General features: G+C 47.3%; 2 protein-coding genes across 5 annotated transcripts in view; one reads left to right on the top strand and one right to left on the bottom strand.

The window, feature by feature from the left end:
• The window catches only part of LOC113582271 (serine/threonine-protein kinase DCLK1-like), a 33,934-nt gene extending 31,967 nt beyond the window's left edge, over positions 1–1,967 (top strand). The window contains exons 17-18 of one of the 3 annotated variants that reach the window (XM_027017951.2): positions 939–1,012; positions 1,714–1,866. In XM_027017951.2, coding sequence (XP_026873752.2) covers positions 939–1,012; positions 1,714–1,771 — 132 coding nt within the window. In that variant the 3' untranslated portion in view covers positions 1,772–1,866. Of the gene's footprint in view, positions 1–666; positions 802–938; positions 1,013–1,713 lie in introns of those variants that run through there. The other 2 variants (XM_027017950.2, XM_027017952.2) reach the window with 2 other exon arrangements.
• Positions 1,968–2,515: 548 nt separating this feature from the next.
• nbeab (neurobeachin b) overlaps positions 2,516–20,000 on the bottom strand; it is a 192,732-nt gene continuing 175,247 nt past the window's right edge. For both annotated transcript variants that reach the window (XM_035534144.1, XM_035534143.1), the window contains 9 exons: positions 14,928–15,017; positions 13,199–13,391; positions 11,876–11,947; positions 11,634–11,789; positions 11,294–11,464; positions 7,630–7,731; positions 7,104–7,300; positions 6,665–6,816; positions 2,516–6,582 (listed from right to left, as the gene is read on the bottom strand). In XM_035534144.1, coding sequence (XP_035390037.1) covers positions 6,492–6,582; positions 6,665–6,816; positions 7,104–7,300; positions 7,630–7,731; positions 11,294–11,464; positions 11,634–11,789; positions 11,876–11,947; positions 13,199–13,391; positions 14,928–15,017 — 1,224 coding nt within the window. In that variant the 3' untranslated portion in view covers positions 2,516–6,491. The remainder of the gene's footprint in view (positions 6,583–6,664; positions 6,817–7,103; positions 7,301–7,629; positions 7,732–11,293; positions 11,465–11,633; positions 11,790–11,875; positions 11,948–13,198; positions 13,392–14,927; positions 15,018–20,000) is intronic.

The raw sequence follows: 20,000 nt of genomic DNA, 5'->3' as shown, positions 1-20,000 counted from the left end.
CGCACGGGCCTGCGCCAGGGGTCTTCACCTCACGTGCGGCCAGCCGGCGGCCGCGTTTCTCTTAGCCCCGCCCCCCTCAAAGAGGGTCGTCCACGGTCGAGCGCCCGGGTCGATTCACGGGAACACACTCCAGTCTCAGTGGGAGACGTATGCACTCCATCGTGTGATCCACTCCCGTTTCCACACCTTTAACCATTTGCTCCCCACCTCTCCCCTGTAGCCCCCTCTCTCTCTCTCTCTCTCTCACCCCCTTGACTCTCAGCACGGTTGTCAGGGATTCCCATTCTCCGTACTGCGGGCTTTCCTAGATCCCGTCAACTATCTGTTCTTATTCTTTCACAGAGCTCGTCAGTTGCCACGTAACAACGATGTGCAATATGCATATTATATATGCAGGATATTAACCCATGCAGGTGGTCTTATGTGTTCATAGTGCATACATATTTCACATATTTCAGTTTGATTGTCCCTTCAACCCTGCTTTCTTTACTGTGAGCACTGGCTTTTTAAGTACATTTCTGTTTCATCACAATTCCACTTTACTTTTCATTTTATGTAGTTATTTGTCTAATTATTAAATTTTTTCCAGAATTTCAGTTCATACACTTCTCTGCTCATTATAAGGTTCTGGGTTTGATCAAACCATTGTTGATTTTTTCCATCTAGACAGGAGCAAACGTGTGACTGTTGGTGACCCTAAACTCACCGACCCCAAGACAAACTTTTCTTTGAGGACTTATTCTGTTATGCATCGTTCCTTTTTTCCCTTTTATGTACGATCATCGGAATCGAACCGGAAAATATAAAATTGTTTTCCCAAAGTCTGCTGATCCTGTATTTGTAAACAAAAGAACGGCACAGGAAGTGTCAGGTAGCGCAGCGCCCCGTAGAGGGCACAGCACAGGCGCTCAGAGTGACGAGTGTTTTTCTCTGCTTAGCCGGACGAGGGGTTTGCCATCAAGCGCTCGGGGTCGTTGGATTACCCCACACACCCAGGGATGTATTGGATGAGGTATGCTAAATTTGCAGCTTGCCCTTGGCAACGTGCTGGCAGTCTCCATATGACACCCCCCACCCCCACCCCCACCCCCACCCACCTACGGTTTGTCCCACATCAAGCTGCTCCGCCCCTCCACCTGTGCTCCACCTCCGTTCCAACGCTGCACACTCTCTAGCGACGCCTGTCTGTCGCCCCGTGGCTACGCTCTCGCTCCATCAACGTGCTGCGTTTCCACCCGGTTGGCGGGCGCTTTTCCGTCCGAGGGCCCCGGAGCGTGCCCGGGAACTTAGGGAATGTGATGGATCTCGCATCCGTGTTGCATCCCGGACGGATGCCCGCTTATGTCTGATCAGAGCGTGTGAATCCTTCATTTTATGTCTGTGGTTGTCTTGACTCGTGAACAGTTCTTCAACTAGCTTCCCACATGCTGCAGAACATAGGCCAACGCATCCATGAGCTTTGTGTTTCGGAATGCCGGCCCTTCTGTTCACTCGTTCATCTTCTGTTCACTCGTTCACGCTGTGCTCTCACTGTGACTCGCACTGTGACTCTCCAAAGCTGTCCTCTGTGCTTCAGTGTGCGCTTGTCACAACATGAAGGTTGAATTCATTCACGCTAAACAGTACATCACTGAGACACTCCTCCCAGTCTGATCACCTCTTAATCCCGTAAATCCTGATCGGATCGCCTGCTGTTCTCTGCCGTGTGCCCAGGCCACCGCTCTTGATAAGGAGAGGCAAGTTCTCAGACGAGGACGCCACCAGGATGTGAGGTCCGTCCCGCCGCAGGGCGCCTTTCCCCCCGGCACGGCGGCGTGTGCGACCACGGCACTTCAGTCCCCTGCAGAGTTCACCTCCGAGTCTGATGACCTCTCCCCCAGCTCCGGCGAGACCGTCCGCTCCCCGACGTCGCCATTTTAACACACACCCCCGGCCCGAGCTCCTCCTCTGATGTCCTAGATTATAGATGCGGGGAGGGAGGGAGGGAGGGAGGGATGGATGGATGGATGGATGGATGGGTAAATGGAATGATGTGATCTGACATTGTGGTCTAAAGAGCTGTGCTCCCTTGCATGTTTTGATCTATTCCGTTCAAAAGAGAACTTCCATTACGCCTAGACTTTGCTTGGATATATTCATTTTCAGACTGAATTCAGTCTGGGATAATTTCTTAGAATGTCATAGATTAACTGGGGTGAGAGAAAAAAAATTTGCACCATAAAAACAAGAATACCTTCATCATTTCATCCTTTTCTCAAAACGAGCATCTGATTGGATGCAAAGGTTCCCCAGGGTTAGTAAACCTTTAGACTGACCACTTTTGGTGCTAAGCCTTACTTTGATCTGCAGCAGCACACAATGAAACCTCTTTGTACTCCAAGTGTTGGCCTAGTCCTTGTTTCCTCACCTTCTCCGGTGCCCTCTTGTGGCTCAGAGAAGGAAGCACAAACACATGGCCCTCCCGACTGGAGTCATCAAACTGGTCAAATTATTTTAACGGCGAGTTCCGATAGGGTTCTCCTTCTGATACACAAACCTGGTAGACCTTAAGATCATAATCTTCCACTGAAGTTATGAAACCTCATTAGTTATGTATCTTTTGTAAAAAAAAAAATATAGATGATCAGTTTTTATATTTATTTTGACATTTATCTTAAAGGTTATACGCAAATCCACCAATTTCTGAGTCACCCACAGTTCTTCTTCTAAAGATTCTTTTCAAGGTTGTTTTTTTTTTTTTTTTAAGTTTTCAATTTTTTGAATATTTCACATTTAAAAGTCTTAAAATTCACTGGGGTCTTGAATGTTCTAGCAATATCATATCATAAATGTATTAGATATCGTATACACGATTTACCAGATAAGTGGTATAGAGATTGGTTAAATTGTGTTTTTTTAATTGACAGATGCTGTTTTAAATATGCTAGGAAAGGAACTGTATATGAAATGTCAGTAACGCTTGCTGCTATAAATGTTTTGTTGATCTGGTAGACTTAATAATGGAGGCACACTGTTACTGCTGAATTTTTAATGGTACCAAGAAGCAATAGAAGGAAAGAGAAGGTGCAGTTTTGGTCACACGGGATTAGTAGCCACGTCACTTCCGCTCAGTTGGCTGGTAACAGATTATAAGAGAAAGACCCAAACTGACATGCGGTCAAAGGGATGAATGCGTCTGCTTCAGAAGTTTGCATTCGCTAATCTCGCACTCAGGCTGCACGTCCTCTGCGGGCTGCGATGATGGTCTAATCCCACCGAGGATAGATGTTTGGAACTGTAGAAGGTGAATGTGTAGCCTGGACCTTCTGAACACCACAGTTCTGAAACTCTGTGTCTGGACGTGTCTTTTGTCGACTGCAAGACTTTGTTATGGTCAGTGGCGAAGAAAAAAAGAAAGAAGAGTTGCGAGGTAAAGGCCAAAAACGTGCCTGTGTTTCAGAGCATGTAAACATTCATTTCTAAGACGTCAGACCATTGGGAATGTGGAAGCATAAACAGAATTTCTGAAGAATAATTTGTTCTATATCAAAATATCAAGCAGCACTGACTTTCCTATCTAAGGAAAACTTGTTTTGTTTTTAAATGATATGATTTATTTAAAATGTTAACTTTCTACAAAATCTGTGAACAAAGTCGTTCAGAGGAAACATTTGTGACTAATACTTCACCCTCTGAAGTCTTCAGCTCATCCCAGGTCTTGTATACACGAGGGTATTATGAACACTTTCACCCAAATAAGATTCCATTTTTAACTTTCTTTGTCCCCAGATTTGATCAATTCTGTCTACAGGCAACACATATAAAGCAACGGGCAACGTAAAGTGTATGTTGGTTTCGTGTGACTACCATTCTGGGGGATGTTTAAAAAGAGCCTTTAGCATGCCAAGGCTTCTGGGATACGACGTTTACGCGAGGACGCACCTGAGGTATGGTGGAGAAGAGGTATTTGTGACAGCATGCAAGACTTTTTCTTTTGCGAATACAGAGAAAAATCCTTTATCTGCCGTGTTACTTATTCTTGTAATGAATTCTACGTGAATGCCGTCTTGGACCTCCATGTTTTTAGATAGGACAGTGACCATATTGTATGAGATCACATTATGTACACCACCGCTATATGCGAAATTATTATGGCTCATATGCAAAAGGTCCAGTGAACTGATCTGTGTGGACACCGACTAGGTGTTTATATAGCTATACAACTGCCTCTTGGGTGGACTGTGTAGGGGCACGCAGCCTTTTCTCCTGATCATGAGCAGAGAGCAGTTTGGCTTCCAAGTAGCAGTCATCCCACAATGGTGCTGGGAGAAACCAGCCAAACCTGGGAATAAACCATGTCCTCAAAGGAAACGCGTGTCCTGGTTTTAAGATTTGGCAAAGTTGAAGTGGAACAAACAGAATGAAGCAAGTTTGTCAATCCCCACCTCATCTAGATTATCACACAGCTACAGATGCTCAACCTCATCTAGAGATTTGCCTGGATATAGTTGCTTGAGTCCATTTCTTTTAGGGATATACATGGCTACTTGTTGGACATGCTTACGCAAGCTTCATAAAAGTGCACGGCATTTAGGATAAAAAAAGATCTGGGTCTTTTGGCATTGATAAGAGTTCACAATGTACACATTTATCATACTGCATGAACATATGCTAAAAACGAATTTGATCACATTTTATTATAAACAACTTAATCTCTTGAACGGTACTGATAAGAGACAAATACAATATATTCAACCAAAAAAGTCCTAAAAATCAATATTGATATCTGCAAAATATGGACAACAGAACCATTTTCAAAAATAAAACAGAATACTTGCAGTAGAATTTGGCTCATATATCTTGATGTTTACTGAGAGGGAAACAAACATCAGTAGGTAATGTTTTCAAATCCAAATGATTCTTCTAACACATTAAATCCTAAATGCACATATAACAAGACTCCTGCATAACAGAGGGACATTTCACAAATAAAAAGGCAAAATCGATTTTTAGAACCATTCTTTGTCTCACGTACAGTACATGTTGGATAGTTCATATTTTGCTGAAAACACGGTGACAGTCTTTCACAAACTTCTAGCCTCCTGTCTGTTCTAGCCTTGGCTAACCTAATCCATAGTCTCATGTTTTTTGTTTTTTGTTTTTTTTTACATACTATATTGCTTACTAACAGTAATCACAAAGTTTACAATATTGGTGCAATCTTTAGTGCCAGATATCAGAATTATGAATCAAGCTTGAAATCAAAACATTTCATTGTAATTTTATTGTCACGCTACTGAAGCTTGATGATGTTGCTCTGTGAATATAACTGACAATCTGAAATCAAATAGTTTTCACTTACTGAAAATCAATTAGGCTAATAAAAACAAGCTCAAACAAAAACATAAGCCCAAACTTGAACCAAACACATTCAAAATTAGTGGAAAAATATTGGCACCATGTCACCAGTAGATTGAAAAAGTCATCTACCCAAAACGTGTTTTACGTCGACTGTAACCTTCCAGACAGTAAAGAGTTAAGATATAAACGCATGCAGCTGCGTTCTTATCATACCCACCCGTTCTCCAATAACCATCTGAAGTTTTAGAAGGACCGTCAGCCCTGTCCTTGAAACTTGCACGGAAGAAGTAATTGATTAATGTTGAGGGGAAACGTTGCATAAACAGTCAAAGTTTTCGGGGGGGGTTTTGTTTTCAAATCAAACAGATTTAATGAGTACGTCACATCGAATTAAAGAGAGAAATAACAAACAGCACGTTTTACAGTAAACGCGGGCTCATTTTGGTCACAACACACCGAAAAACAATTTCATGTTAAAAATCATGACTGACCTCTGACAGACAGAAACTCTTTGCTGCATCACTGTTTACAGACCCTTACAGACAATTTTATGAGTTTCACAAACAGGCTTTAGAGAAGATACCCCATAAACTTCAAGGAATATATTTTGATGATATGCATGTTTACACCATCCACCACTATTTACCCTGAAAATAGTTCTCCAGGAGGTGAAATGCACTGCTACCATATACAAATGTACAGTGCGGAAACACAGGGGTGGTTCCTCTGCACGGAGCCATATTTTCACAGTTTAAACGATGGGACTGCAAGTGAAGAGGCCGATACACATCAGCTCACTGTTGTTCGGACAAAACGCGAAACCTCGCGTTCTGGTTCTGGACCGGAGTTTGTGTGGCTCTAACATTCAGGGGTTTCTGGGCTTTTTGTTTTGTTTTTTGTTTTGTTTAGCTGTCACTGTACATACAGTGCTGTAGTAGTGCAGATACTGGAGCCAACCCGAAGGTTTCGTACAGGACGACACTCTGTACTCGGGTCTCTGTACTCGGGCCCTCTGCTGGAAAAAAGAACCTTCGCCCTTGTCCTTCGAGTTCCCCCCTCTGTGTGTCCGGCTAAGAGGGGCTCGCTGTTACCCCGGCTGTTACCCCGACTGTTTCCCGTGGCAGGCAGAGCCTGATGTCTACGGAGCGCGCTCAGTACCTTTTGTGATGCTCGTAATGCCAGCGGTTGAAATCGATGTTGAATGCTACAATGCTGCCAGACGCCATGCCTGTGATCAGGGTCCTGCAACACAGAGACGGGGGGTGTAAGAAAGTGCCTGTGCGTTTTTCCTTCCACCGCGCCAGCGAACTGCGTGCGCACAGACCTCTGGTCGTGCGACAGGTCCATGGCTCTGATACCAGCGTCGCAGCCCGGGTAGACGTAGAGCTGCTTGAAGTCGCAGGTCTGCCACACCTCAACCACGCCGTTGTCTCCGCCGGTCACCAGCATCTGACCGTCACTGCTCAGAAGGACAGCCTGAGGAATGATGGATCGACAGCACACACACCAGCTGGCATTTGTAATAACAACAATAACCTCACTGCTATTTGTTTTTGCATTTCAAGTTAACCACAAAATCTTTATATCACGGTTTTAAATTGCATAAGATTCCTAAAAACCATGACGTAACTAAGGCAAGCTACGCTAAATGTCTTGAAGCAACCCCGGCGTTTAAGAGGCCCGTGCAGGTGCGTTGCCATGGCAACGTGCTGGCGGAGGACCAGACGGCCTCCACGGCCCGGGGCGGACTGCTCTGCTCTTACGCGGGTGAAGTCGTTGATCTCCATCTGGGCGAGCAGCTTGCCGTTGATGCTGAAGTTGCAGAACTGGCCCCTCTCGTAGCAGATGACGCAGTGGCCCTCGCTGGACACCGAGATGAGGCGTGGGAACAGGCAGTTGTCCGGCCCCTCCAGGGCCCGGAGCAGGTCCCCCGTGATAGTGTGCACCAGACACGGGCCCTCTGCCAAAGGACAGTCCCCAGCGTTTAGTCACACACCAGCCGAACGCGTAAAACGTGGAGCCTAAGCATGACTGAATGGTGTGCACAGACCTCTGGATATGACTCAAGATGCGAATATGACGGAATAGTTCATTATTAAATGATAATGATAAATGACAGGTTGTTCTAGCACAATTGTTCTAGCACTGTTTTGGTCTGAGGTGATGTCAAAATGATTTTTTTTAATCCAAAAGAACATGGCACTACAAGCACAGAGGCAAACATAATGGAAATATGAATGGAATCAGCTGTTCAGAGATTTCCTGTGAACTTGTGAACCGCTTGCTGACCTTTTGCTCCGCTGATGACCAGGCCAAGCTCAGCACAGACGGACACACACACCACCTCGTAGTCGTGACCGGTCAGAACCGCTCGTGCTGCCGGGTAATCGCCTGCACACAGAACCGAGAGAGCTGTACGGAAAAGCCACAGAAAAATGTGTGCGGATAAAAAAGAGATTTTAAACACTGTTCTAATGTTTGATGTGTACTGGTAAACATGACCTCACGCTGAACCAATGGAATACTACGCAAATGGGAGCAAATAATCACTAGCAGTTTTCACTATATGGGCAAATCTATTGTATCGGATGGTGACAGAGGCCCCCGTAACGGAGCACCTGCTGGCCAGGGTTGCCCCGTCTCGTGCGATTTCACGTGCGTAGCCGCTTGATTGATGAGGGGTGAGAGCGAGGTGAAGTGGGGGCACTGGGGGGCAGGGGCAGCGGATGTCACCCTCCCCCCCCCCGCCTGAAACAATGGCACAAACGCCCAATGGTAAGGGGGCACGGCTGCCTCTGCCCTGAAGCATCATGGGAATCTACATCTACAAATACATATTAACCCCTTCCGGTTTCTTTTTGAAGCGGAACAAATCGCCGCATAACACTGCTTGCTCCGAAGGTGTGGTTGCTGTGGTGAAGTCCATGCTCCGGCTTGTAGAAACAACTCTGGGTTTATTTCCAGTCTTACTTAAAAGCTGCGTAAAGAGGAATGTGGTGTGATCAGTTTAATTATGCAGGGAAGAGGAATGAGACTCCAGCCAGAGGCTTTAATGAGATGCTTATTAGAACCAACCCTGAGCGAGAGGCCATTCCAGTGTTTTATTGGCTACCGAGTCGCTGTGCCTACACTGGCCCGTAATGATGTGTATTACACGGGCCCATAAGAACGTTTATTAGAATTCGCTTGCTATGGCATGAACCTAATCTTTCATTAAACCTTTTAGGATATATAGTATCACAGAGTATGTGAGCTGCATGAAGTCAGGAACTCAGAACAATGACGCCGTTAGGGTTAAAGTGCTCACAAGCGTCCTGCTGTGCGTTGCTACAGAGGCTATTTAAAAAAAAACAAATTAACCTTCATTTAATGAACCCTGAGGTCATTAGTGTAATGCGCAGTCCTTTTAATGGACAGCATAATCGATGCACTTCTCTAGCTGACGGTGGAGCCGCGCGTGCTCTGATCGATACGCATGCAGACGCGCGGGTCTGGGTGCTTCCCCAGGGAGGCATGCAGGAGCCTCCGGGGCCCTCGGGAGAAAGCAGGGGTCGGGTCCGAGCCGCCCTTACCCGCGAGCGCTTCAGTCATGCCGTGACAGAGCCTGACGTGTTTCCGTTTGCGGGTGGGGAGGTGGGACGAGGTTCGCGACCCGCCGCCTGGCTGTGGTGCGGTTTTAATCACTGCACATTTAATCGCCGCGTCGACAGCCCGCCTCACGACTACATAATCAATCAGATTCAGGTGGCTGACGAATATTTATAAGGGTTCGCCACGGCAACCTCCGTGGAACGCCGCTCAGGAAAAGGCTGGTGGACCACCGGAACTACAGCGTCGGAGAGACACCACACATCCCAAGATTATCGCTCACATTCTGCTGCAGCATGGACGCAGGTGCAGTTCCTTGATACCAGTAGGTAGTACGAACATTAGGGTGTGTGCTGTTCTGTGTGTCATGGAAAAGAGAACAGCGAGATGACAGGTGTTAGAGGGGACTGCAGCTCTGCCGCAGGTTTACATCTCACAGGGTTCCACACAAGCCTGACAGAATAAGGTCATTAAGACTAATTAACATATAAGCACGCTAATGTGTGCAGCTGCTACAACAGAACTAATATTCGAATTGACAAGGTGAGTGTGCAACACACAACTCGAACCCTGGGCCTGTAAGTAGCGAGAAGAAAATTATTTGCACAGTTAAAAAAGCTTTTAATTCCATTTTAAAACAAAATTTTCAAACAGCTTTGCTTCAAACTGAGCAAAATCAAACCTACATATTAACCACATTAGGATCATATTTAACTGAGGTATGAAACGTCTTCTCTTACAGTCACCAGTAGAGGGCACTGTTACTCTCCTAATCAGCTCACCAAGACCAGCAGATAACACTGGCAGTATTTCTGCACACATTACAAATATTTTCATGTCATATTAAGAAAATTGAAATAATTACTTAACCTGGAAATTCACTCTAAAAATAAGAAAAACACCATCTACAATAAGTAGATATGGTCAACCGTAATGTGCAGGTTTCACCAAAAAGCGGATAAATGTATCAAACATGAAGCAGGTTAAGTGACAGGGAAAGGCCCTCTTAGTGCACTAGGTCAGAAACTGCACAGCAGTCCAAAAAAACTACATCAAAAACTTCAGATGTGCATAACAACATCACATTTCAGGCGTAAGAATAATGGCCTCCTTGTCTGGAGGTGTAAATATCCTGGGAGCTGAGATTTCTCTCCTCTGGAAGCAGGAGAGGAGCGACACCATCGTCTAATTGGAAGCAGCCGAGCTGAAATACTTAATTAACTGTCTGAGGTTCAGTGTAGTTAATTAGGGAAAACTCCCACCTAAAGCAGCACTCCTGACACCTGCGAACATCAGAAATACACACGTGCGCACACACACACACAGACGCACACCCACCGACCACCGTGCAAGGTAGGGAAGATGTGAGTTTGCACGTCTAATATCAAACAAGTGCCCATACGTGACATCACACTAGTTTTGGAAAGGGCCTGCTGGAGTCTGTGAGCTTCATGCACAGATGTTTTCCATCTCTGATACTCTGCACGTGGTAAGGTGTATCCTCTACACTCTTCCCAGTGTGAGGGTCTTTCACCTGTGCACAATTCTAACACACCCATGTTTAGATGAACTGTAGTTCTAATGTCCTGGAAGTTGTCGTTCAGATACAGTCACTGTTGTTGGGCTGGTTAGACTCACTGCCTTTCTGACAGCCCCACTGTTGCTGGGCTGTATAGCTCCAATATACGTACTGTTCTCTGACTGACTGTAGTTCTGCTATATGTGGTGATGTCAGCCTGACTGTAGTTTTGCTGTACGTGAGTTTGTCTGTCTGTAGTTCTGCTGTACACGCTGTGGTCTGTCTGACTGTAGGTCTGCTGTACGTGATTTTGTCTGCCTGACTGTAGTTCTGCTGTAAGTGATGTTGGTATGAGTGTAGTTCTGCTATATGTGAAGTCAGTCTGACTGTAGTTCTGCTATACATGATGTCAGTCTGTATGTCTGCTATACGTGATGTCTGTCTGACTGTAGTTCTGCTGTGCATGCTGTTGTCGGCCTGACTGTATTTCTGCTATACGTGATATCAGTTTGTCTGTAGTTCTGCTGTACATGCTGTTGGTGGTCTGACTGTAGTTCTGCTATATGTGATGTCCGTCTGACTGTAGTTCTACCATACGTGCCGTGGTCCGTCTGACTGTAGCTCTGCCGTACGTGCCGTGGTCTGTCTGACTGTAGTTCTGCCGTACGTGCCGTGGTCTGTCTGACTGTAGTTCTGCCGTACGTGCCGTGGTCTGTCTGACTGTAGTTCTGCCGTACGTGCCGTGGTCCGTCTGACTGTAGTTCTGCCGTACGTGCCGTGGTCTGTCTGACTGTAGTTCTGCCGTACGTGCCGTGGTCGATATGACTGTAGCTCAGGTACACTCACTGTTGTTGGGGTTGTCTCCTATAATGTGGTGCCGTCCACTCCAGTACCACAGCAGCAGAGTGGCATCTCTGGAGCCTGACACAACGTAGCAGTCGCCCCCGATATACGACTCCGAGCGAGCCAGACACGTGACCACGTCCCAGTGGCCGAACACTATCTGCGTGAGCTTGCCTTCACACAAGTGGCAGACAGACACATGGAGACACAGTGAGACACAAATCCAGGCTTGCTGTTAATAGGCCCCTAAAGGGAGTCTTAATAACTTAAAATGCTAAAACCGTAATAAACAGCTAAAACGGCGACGCTTATTTTTACTATGGATGTGGTGCGAATCCTGTACCTGTTTCTGAGGAATAGACACGAAAGCTCTTATCCCAGAATCCACACGCTAGAATGTAACGGTTGTCCGCTGTAACCACGAAGCACTGTGAGTTGATCTGGACGCTCTGGTTCACCAGGTCCGTGATCTGCCTCTTGGTCGTTCCCGCGTGATTGGCTGGAGCAGATGTCAGACGGGAAGGTTAGAGTCTGATTCTGCTGTTTATTTATTAAAGGTCTCGGCGCTCGATGGCTCGCACTCACCGATCAGAGAGTCCATTTCAATAGGCAGATGATGGGCTTGGTCCAGAGAGTACCCTGGAGCTCCACGCAGACCTGTCACAGACACACACACACATGCACACATACACGTGCACACGTGCACACACACACATACGTACACGTACACAAACACACACACACGTGCATACACATATACACATGCGCGCGCGCACACACACACACACACACACACACACACACACACACATTATTGTAATCTCTCATTCTTTTAACAATAATAATGATAAACAGAATTTGATTTATAAGCAAACACTTAAGGCCAGTGACACTGCACAAGAAACTATAAGGTAATATTCAAGTATATAAAAAAACAAAGACAATAAGATTAGGATGTAGAATGTCGAGTTAATCACAGGTAAACACACAGGTGACGGTTTTAATGCAACTGCACAGATTCCTTTGACCCAGCAAGCTGAAAGAGGCGAGTTGTAGAGAATGTACGGTGATGACGATTAAGAGGAGATGAAGAGCGTGAATGGAGAATGGAGAGAGCGTGACGGAGGATACCCACAAGGACGAGTCAGGTGGTAAGGACCAGCCACTCTGAAGCATCTTACAGGCAACTGCACACCAGACGTAACCCCTGCCATGCTTTCTGACCCCTGACCCCTGCCATGTTTGACTGGCGGCTCGCTGATTTGGTCCCGCCCTTGAGGCAGGGTGGTGGGAGGGCGTAGATGATTGGATGTGGGCGGACCTGCGCCCCGCCCTGGCCCTTACACAATGCGGCTGTGGGGTCTCCAGGCTGTGCAGCTGGACACATTAGCAGGGTGAGAGAGCCTGGCCATCACCTTTGGTGCTGACATCACAGCGTCGCCGTGACAGCTGGCGAAGTGTGGGGAGAAAGGGGAGAGGCCACCATTGGGTAATTTGGCCCGTAACCAAGGCACTCAACCTGTGACCTCCAGGCGAGGCTGGTTCTGGGAGGGGCCTAGGTTGGTATTGGCGATCACCAGGTGAGTCATCAAGGTGTGTGTGTGTGTGTGGGGGGGGGTGCTGATTTATTAAGCATATTATATTTTATGTTGGAAAGAGCAGTGGGTAGCAATTTAAATGTGAATTTGTGAATGGGAGAGTGTTTACCAGTGTTCAGTGTGTTTGTGTGTGTGTGTGTGTGTGTGTGTGTGTGTGCGCGTGCATGCGCGGGTGCAAATTTTATGATTGTCATAAAAACAAAAGACAAAAAAAGAAGACAACGATGGATGTAACAGAGCAGCCGCGATGGCATCCCCGGTAACGGCGATGGCGTGCATGGTAACGGCGAGGGCTGCAGCCTGCACCCACCCACGGTGTTGTGCCAGCGGTTGACGGCGAACAGTCGGCTGCAGGTGACCGTGACGACGGCGGGCGTGGCCAGGTGGGGCAGCGTGTTGGCTGCCACGTGGGTGACGGGCGAGTTGGAGGGAAACTTGAGGACCATGATGACATCCTGCTGCATCTGGTCCTTGAACATGAGCGGACTCTGTGGGAGGAAGCACTGCGGGGGAGGATGAGGAGGAAGAAGGATGGCATGCACTGAAAAAAGGAACATATCACTGCTGGATACACGAGACCACGTCACACGTGTTCGGTTAAATACATTAACGACAGAAGCAAAAAAGTAGCGCATTATTAGAGCAGTCAAGTGTGTGTGTGTGTGTGTGTGTGTGTGTGTGTGGAATCAGTTTAGAAACAACGTCCAAACTGTTATTAAACTGAAAACGACCCAGTGGGTTTTTTCCTCAGTGTGCACTGGGAATAGGTGCAGAGTTCAAACAGGGTAGACTCTGTGAGTTGAGACCTCAGTGCCATATTACCAAAGAAGCACAAAGCACAGAGTCTTCCAGCTGCAATGATTATGAGAATTTCCAGGTGCAAACGAACCACGTAGGAACGCGGGTCTGAACCAGTTACACAAGGAACTGTACGTCTATGGGCGTCTATGTACACTGTACCCGTCTAACGGGCATCTATGTACACTGTACCCGTCTAACGGGCATCTATGTACATGTAAACATTACAGCGGCTCCTCAATCTGGGTCATACGCAGCACAGCCTGCACAGTCTCAGCGAAAACAGAAACACCCAGGCGTGATTTCTCACGATCCCGGCTGAACAAGCTTTCATCTGCAGGGAGAGAGGACGGCCCCGGTGAAGAGGTCTTACTGGGGGGTTGAAAGACATGTGTGATTTGGGGGGGCATTAATATGCTCAAGACACAGGGCAAAGTTCAACACGGAAACAATTTTCAGTTCTACTTCAAGATGTTAAACCAAGATCGTCTGGCCAATCACACAGCTGAGTTCATGGCCAATCGGAGGAGAGGGGTAAGGCTTAATCTGAACTTGTCACTGGTTCTTTTGTACTCCAGCACCTCCTATGTCCTTTGCCCTTCAGCTAAATTTTACTTTTAAAACTACAGATACATAACTGAGTGAAACTAAATGAATGTGAGAGTGAGCACCAAAAAGTTCCTTCTTTAACACAAGGCTGGGGACTGTAGAGGTCAGCGGCGGGCGGACGTGTCACATGTCCAGTAGGGGGCGCTGTTCTCACAGCAGAGCAGAAAAGCCTGTCATTCTGAGGGAGTCATGCACTTTCAAAAGTATGTCAAGAGTGTGTGTGTTTGTGTGTGTGAGTGTGCGTGTGTATGTGCATGTGTGTGTGTGCGTGCGTGCGTTCGCGGGCGTCTGTGTTTGTGTGCGTGTGTGTGTGTGTGTACTCTACGTATGTGCGCAGTGGAGACACTGTAGGAGCCAGGCACTATCTGGGCGTCTGAGATGGCACATCTGTGCGTGCGCTCTGTGCCGACTCCAGCTGGGTGTATTGGCAGTGCCAAGGCACTGGGCACGTTACTCATGAAGAAGATGCCATCCTTAAAGGCGTGGACACATGGAGGGCACATACAGCCATGCTGAAGGAAGGTCAGACATGACCGCCCTCGTCTGGAGTATTCGCCCGTGCACTGTGAACGGGCTGAGGGCGCACGCATGCATGCACACAAAGATAAACACATTTACACACACAGCCTCACCAGGTGCATGGCGGAGCTACGTGGAGGATGGGGCTCGATGAGCAACTGAGATGGCGTCTGTCCAACACTCTGGATGTGTGCCTCTACAGCCTGCAGGGAGAGAAAGAGAGAGAGAGAGAGAGAGAGAGAGAGAGAGAGAGAGAGAGAGAAGAACAGAAGGAGGGAGAGATGGAAGGAGGGAGATAGGAGAGAGATGTTGGAAAAGAGACAGTAGGTGGAAGAAGAGCAAGGCAGGGCAGGAGAGAAACAGTAGAAGATAGAAAAATAGAGAGAGAGAGAGAGAGAGAGAGAGAGAGAGGGAGAGAAAGAGAGAGTAGAAGACAGAAAAATAGAGAGAGAGAGAGAGTAGAAGACAGACACAGTGAGAGAGAGAGAGAGCGAGAAAGAGACAGTAGAAGACAGAGAGACAGAGAGAGAGAGAGAGAGAGAGAGAGAGAGCGGGAGAGAAAGAGAGAGGGAGAGAGAGAGAGAGAGAGAGAGAGAGAGAGAGAGAGAGAGAGAGAGAGAGAGAGAGAGAGAGAGAGAGAGAGCGGGAGAGAACTGTCACTATCGATAGGCATCAAAGTGATGGGTCAATGCAAGCAAATCCCTAACACAGTCCTGCCTCAGACAGAAGGATAAAAGTGTGTGAGCGTGTTTGAATGTGCACATGTGTGTGTTCGTGCACGTGTGTGTGCATGTGTGCGTATGTACATGCGTGTGTGCGTGTACAAATGTACAAGTGTACAAGTGTGTGCGTGTGTGTGTGTGTACGCGTGTGTGTGTGTGTGTATTCCCAGTCCTCGATTGCTACTCTTCTCTGTTCCCTTCGGCCCCCTTCACAGCCTGCAGACTCATGTGAGTGTGTGTATGGGAGAGACAAGCCTTTCCCCATTAACATGATTTAACCGTCCCCACATCAAGACACACCCCCTTCCAGCCGAGTGACGCTAACCTGGGCCGACACACACTGCCAAGCACTGCAGCACAGCCCGCTCTGTGATGCTTTTGTGCCAGAGACAAAGGGGAAAGAACACACACACACACACACACTCACACAGACACACACACACACACACACACACACACACTAACTACTTACTAGGGCTAATAATGTAGAACCTATTTAATTATTGGGTTCTAAAACCCAATAATGTAGAAGAAAGTAAGAAAAGCTATGAGAATAGTGAAAATATATGCAAATAGACAAGAGAAAGCTTGAAGTCAGCATTTTTAAACAGTGGCAAAATGACTCAGCAAGTATTGCATATAAACTGGCAATTAAAGCATCGAAACAATAAACCTCATCATTAATGCTGAGATCAAATGCAACAAGTGCAATGTGGCTCTCATTAAAAACAGATCGTCCAGCGCCACGGCACGCACAGCGCCCAGCCAGACAAGAGCCACTCTGACAACCACACCAGCAGCTGCAGGACAGAGGCTGCATTTCCACGGCGCGTCACATGACCGGGTTATCACTTGTGGCCATGGAGGACGTTTGTGTGTGGTTTTTTGGGGGGGTGGGGTGGGGGTTGTGGTGGCTACACCCAGTGAGGGCTGACGGATGGGTTTTGAGCTCCACCCGCCGACAGGGGGCTTGTCGTTGTCTGTTGGCGCTACCGAACGCAGGTGGAGCCGCCCGTCGCCCCCAGTCGGGACCCGCCATCAATAACCGACTCACGGCGTTGCGCGGCTGTCAAGATTTCGTACGACGGGAATCTGTCAAAGCTGTGGCAGGTGGGCAGCTAACGGCACTTTTTTTGGAGCTGCTATAATCGATCCTTCATCCTGTACATGTGTTTCACCTGTTGAAAGTCTTATGTGCTGAAATTCCTATCATGCTGCTGTTAGGCACCTGGGGAAATATACTGCCTACATAAATTCATGTCTCTCTCTCTCTCTCTCTCTCTCTCTCTCTCTCTCTCTCTCTCTATATATATATATATATATATATATATATATATATATATATATATATATATATATATATATATATATATATATATATGCATGTACTTAGCACAGTGATTCTGTGTATGGTGATTGTTAGTATATTAGAAGCACATGGATGGGGTTTGGGTCCTGAATGAGACATCCATAACAACATGTGGTGATCACGTGATAAGTACTCCCGGATATTTACAGTCCTTTACATCCACGTCCAACGGTACCCGTTTCACAGGAAGTAGCCAACCAATACACAGATGAACCAGTTTCTAGCAGGAGACCTTTTTCCAGTAGAGCAAGGTACAATAAACTTTTTTTTAAAAACCCTCCTCCAAACTGGTCGTGTAATTCAAAAACGATCATGTGATTGGTCACCACACCTAGGCTGGGTGTGACCTCTGTGTCAGCAGATCCGGGTTGCATTTGGGAACCATTAAGCATCAGTCAGGGCTGTTTTACGGTGCAGTCCATCAGACAACAATCGAGTCACATTATAGCTATTTTAGGTTACGCGCAGGAACAGGGGGTCGTGACGTCTGCTCAAATAAAGAAATCCGATCTGAAGATCTGAGGGACGGACAGCCATGTGGAACACATCACCGCGTTCCTGTTGGCCAGCATAGCGTGTGGGGATGCCAAGGAAACCAGGGAAAGCACTTCCTGCAAAGAGTCACATTCAACTACCTCGCCATCATGAATACAACCAGACATTCAGGGGGGAAAAAGTACTTCATGATCAAATATTCATGTGCGAACGTCTGTGGTGGCGATGAGATCAATGTCAGAGGAAATTGTGCCAAATACACCAATTATCCTGAAGATCAGCAGCGGTTCTCTGGTTTCAACTTTGCCGTGTAACGCGAGAGGGAAGGCCATGTTTTCTCCAGACGGCCAGACTCCAGAGCGACACCCTCGGAAAACCCGACGGACCCGGAGACAATCTGCAGTCTGCATCCTTCGGCCTGTCACGTTTCGTCATCACGCGCGCCAATACTCCCGTCATCGCACTTCTGAAGGACTAAGGACAGCTGCTATCTGCAGCAGGAATCTGGGACATGTCGCTGGCAGTTAATTACTTTAATCCACACCGAGCCGGCCCTCGTTGTGGATGATAAGAGAGACATCTTGACTTGTCCACAAGCCTCGGTCCTGACTGAGCATGCTCAGTGTCCCCCATAACTTGCGAGACGTCGTTCACCCTCGGTAATCTCTGGCCTCGCGCAGACGGCAGGGCTCATGGATGAACCCGTGTGCGTTTCCTGACCTAGTTCTCGTACAGACAACAACAGCAGAGGACTGTTGGCACTGTAAAAACCTGAGCCCATCCGCTTTCTGTCTCCCACCGTAAGTGGTGTAATGATTTCTCCTTCAAGAATGTTCTTGGATTTAGAAGAGGGTTTCAGGTAATACTATTTGTTTAATAACTGAATTAATTATTAAAAAAATATGGCCAGTGTAATTTTCATTTGTGCAAACGCCATTGCCCACTCACGGGCAGAGCTGAAGCTCGTGAATAAGCACTGAGGTCTTTGGGGTTACACTGAAGCAGGTCGAGAACATGAAGACATGTCCCTTCAAGATGAAGACGTATCTCGGGGTTCTTCTTTAGGGTGCGTCCCATCAGAAGACGCTGAAAGTCCCGCTGCACTCAGACCCAGGCACTGTGTGCAGTGTTCCACTAGCATGGCTGAAATCAGGATGCACTTTGGCTATAAACAGCAAACCACTAATGCAATGCTGACTACATACAGCAGTCACCAATCCCACTCCTTTTTGCTTTGTTTCCTAAAGTCGAGCGTGGGAAAACGCCCGATTAACCTGCATTTATGCTTATCCTTATTCTTAGCAGGTAGGAATTCTTCAGACTTTGCAATCAGGAGATTTTTTGTCTTAAATTCCTAGTAGTCATAATTCCTGACTCAACAGCCTTGGGCGTGGATTAACGTATACCCTAATTCATTCAGGATTGGACAATACATTTTACAGTATAGGGCCTTGGGGTGTAATTGTGTTTGGAATCAGACTATGATGCAGCGTGGTACAACCCGCTTCTTGTGAGGAGCCTTTTTTTTTTAGATCACTGCACTGATTCCCAGCCAAGGAACGCTGGAGGGAATACACGTTTGACAAGGTGAAAGAGTCGGGTTGGTAGTCGGGCGCTCCACTAATAAAGGACAAGAACACGTCATGTCAGTCGAAAGCCCTTTGCGGAGAAACACAAATGCAAGGAAAACAAAGTCGTACGGTCACCCCGCACGTGACCAGAGTGTCAGTCGGGCATCGGCTCAACACAGTACCTATGCCACGTGATGCGCCATGACCTGCGGCGTCCCACGGGGGTCCTCGGGGTCACTACAGCTAGGCCTCCCTTCATCACAAAGGCAGGCTACACGGAATGTCTTCCCAGCTCCGACAAACGTGTGCTTTCATTTTTCATCCTGAGTTTGAAGCCTCGGGTCTGTGTTCAGCTGCTCACGTTTGTGCACAGGATAGCGGTTTTGAACACGTGAGCGGTGATGAGCACGTGTGGCGCGAGCCGTCGTGTTACGAGAACATCTGCACGTCACTCCAGTACCAGTATGACTTGCTGCTATGGCTTTCCTGGCCTCTTCAGTTGATGCGCATTTATGCAGATGCTGACAGCCTTCCAGGAGCACACTGACATGAGCAATCGGCACCTGGTCAATATGGCCACATTCATATGCTGTTACTGCAGCAATTCATGTCAGGAGGGAATGGATCGATTGCGTGGTGGTTCCGGCAAAGCCTAGTGGTCTTGGCACAGCCTGGAGGTCCCAGCACAGTCTGGAGGTACCTGCATAATCTAGAGGTCCCAACACAGCCTAGTGGTCTTGGCACAGCCTGGAGGTCCCAGCACAGTCTGGAGGTACCTGCATAGTCTAGATGTCCCAACACAGCCTAGTGGTCTTGGCACAGTCTGGAGGGACCAGCACAGCCTCGTGGTCCTGGCACAGTCTGTAGGTCCCAACACAGCTTCATGGTCTTGGCACAGTCTGGGTATACCAGCAGGCAGGCTGTGGTTGATGTGACCTCAAAATAGGTCTGAATTTCACAGGAAAACATGATGATTGCTCCTTCAAGAATGTTGCTGGATTTTGAAGTTAATATTGAGTTCGATTTTTA

This window comes from Electrophorus electricus, chromosome 15 (genome assembly GCF_013358815.1).
Source record: "Electrophorus electricus isolate fEleEle1 chromosome 15, fEleEle1.pri, whole genome shotgun sequence".
Classification (NCBI taxonomy): domain Eukaryota; kingdom Metazoa; phylum Chordata; class Actinopteri; order Gymnotiformes; family Gymnotidae; genus Electrophorus; species Electrophorus electricus.
The sequence above is the reverse complement of the archived record's forward strand: the minus strand, read 5'-3'. Positions and strand labels throughout refer to the sequence as shown.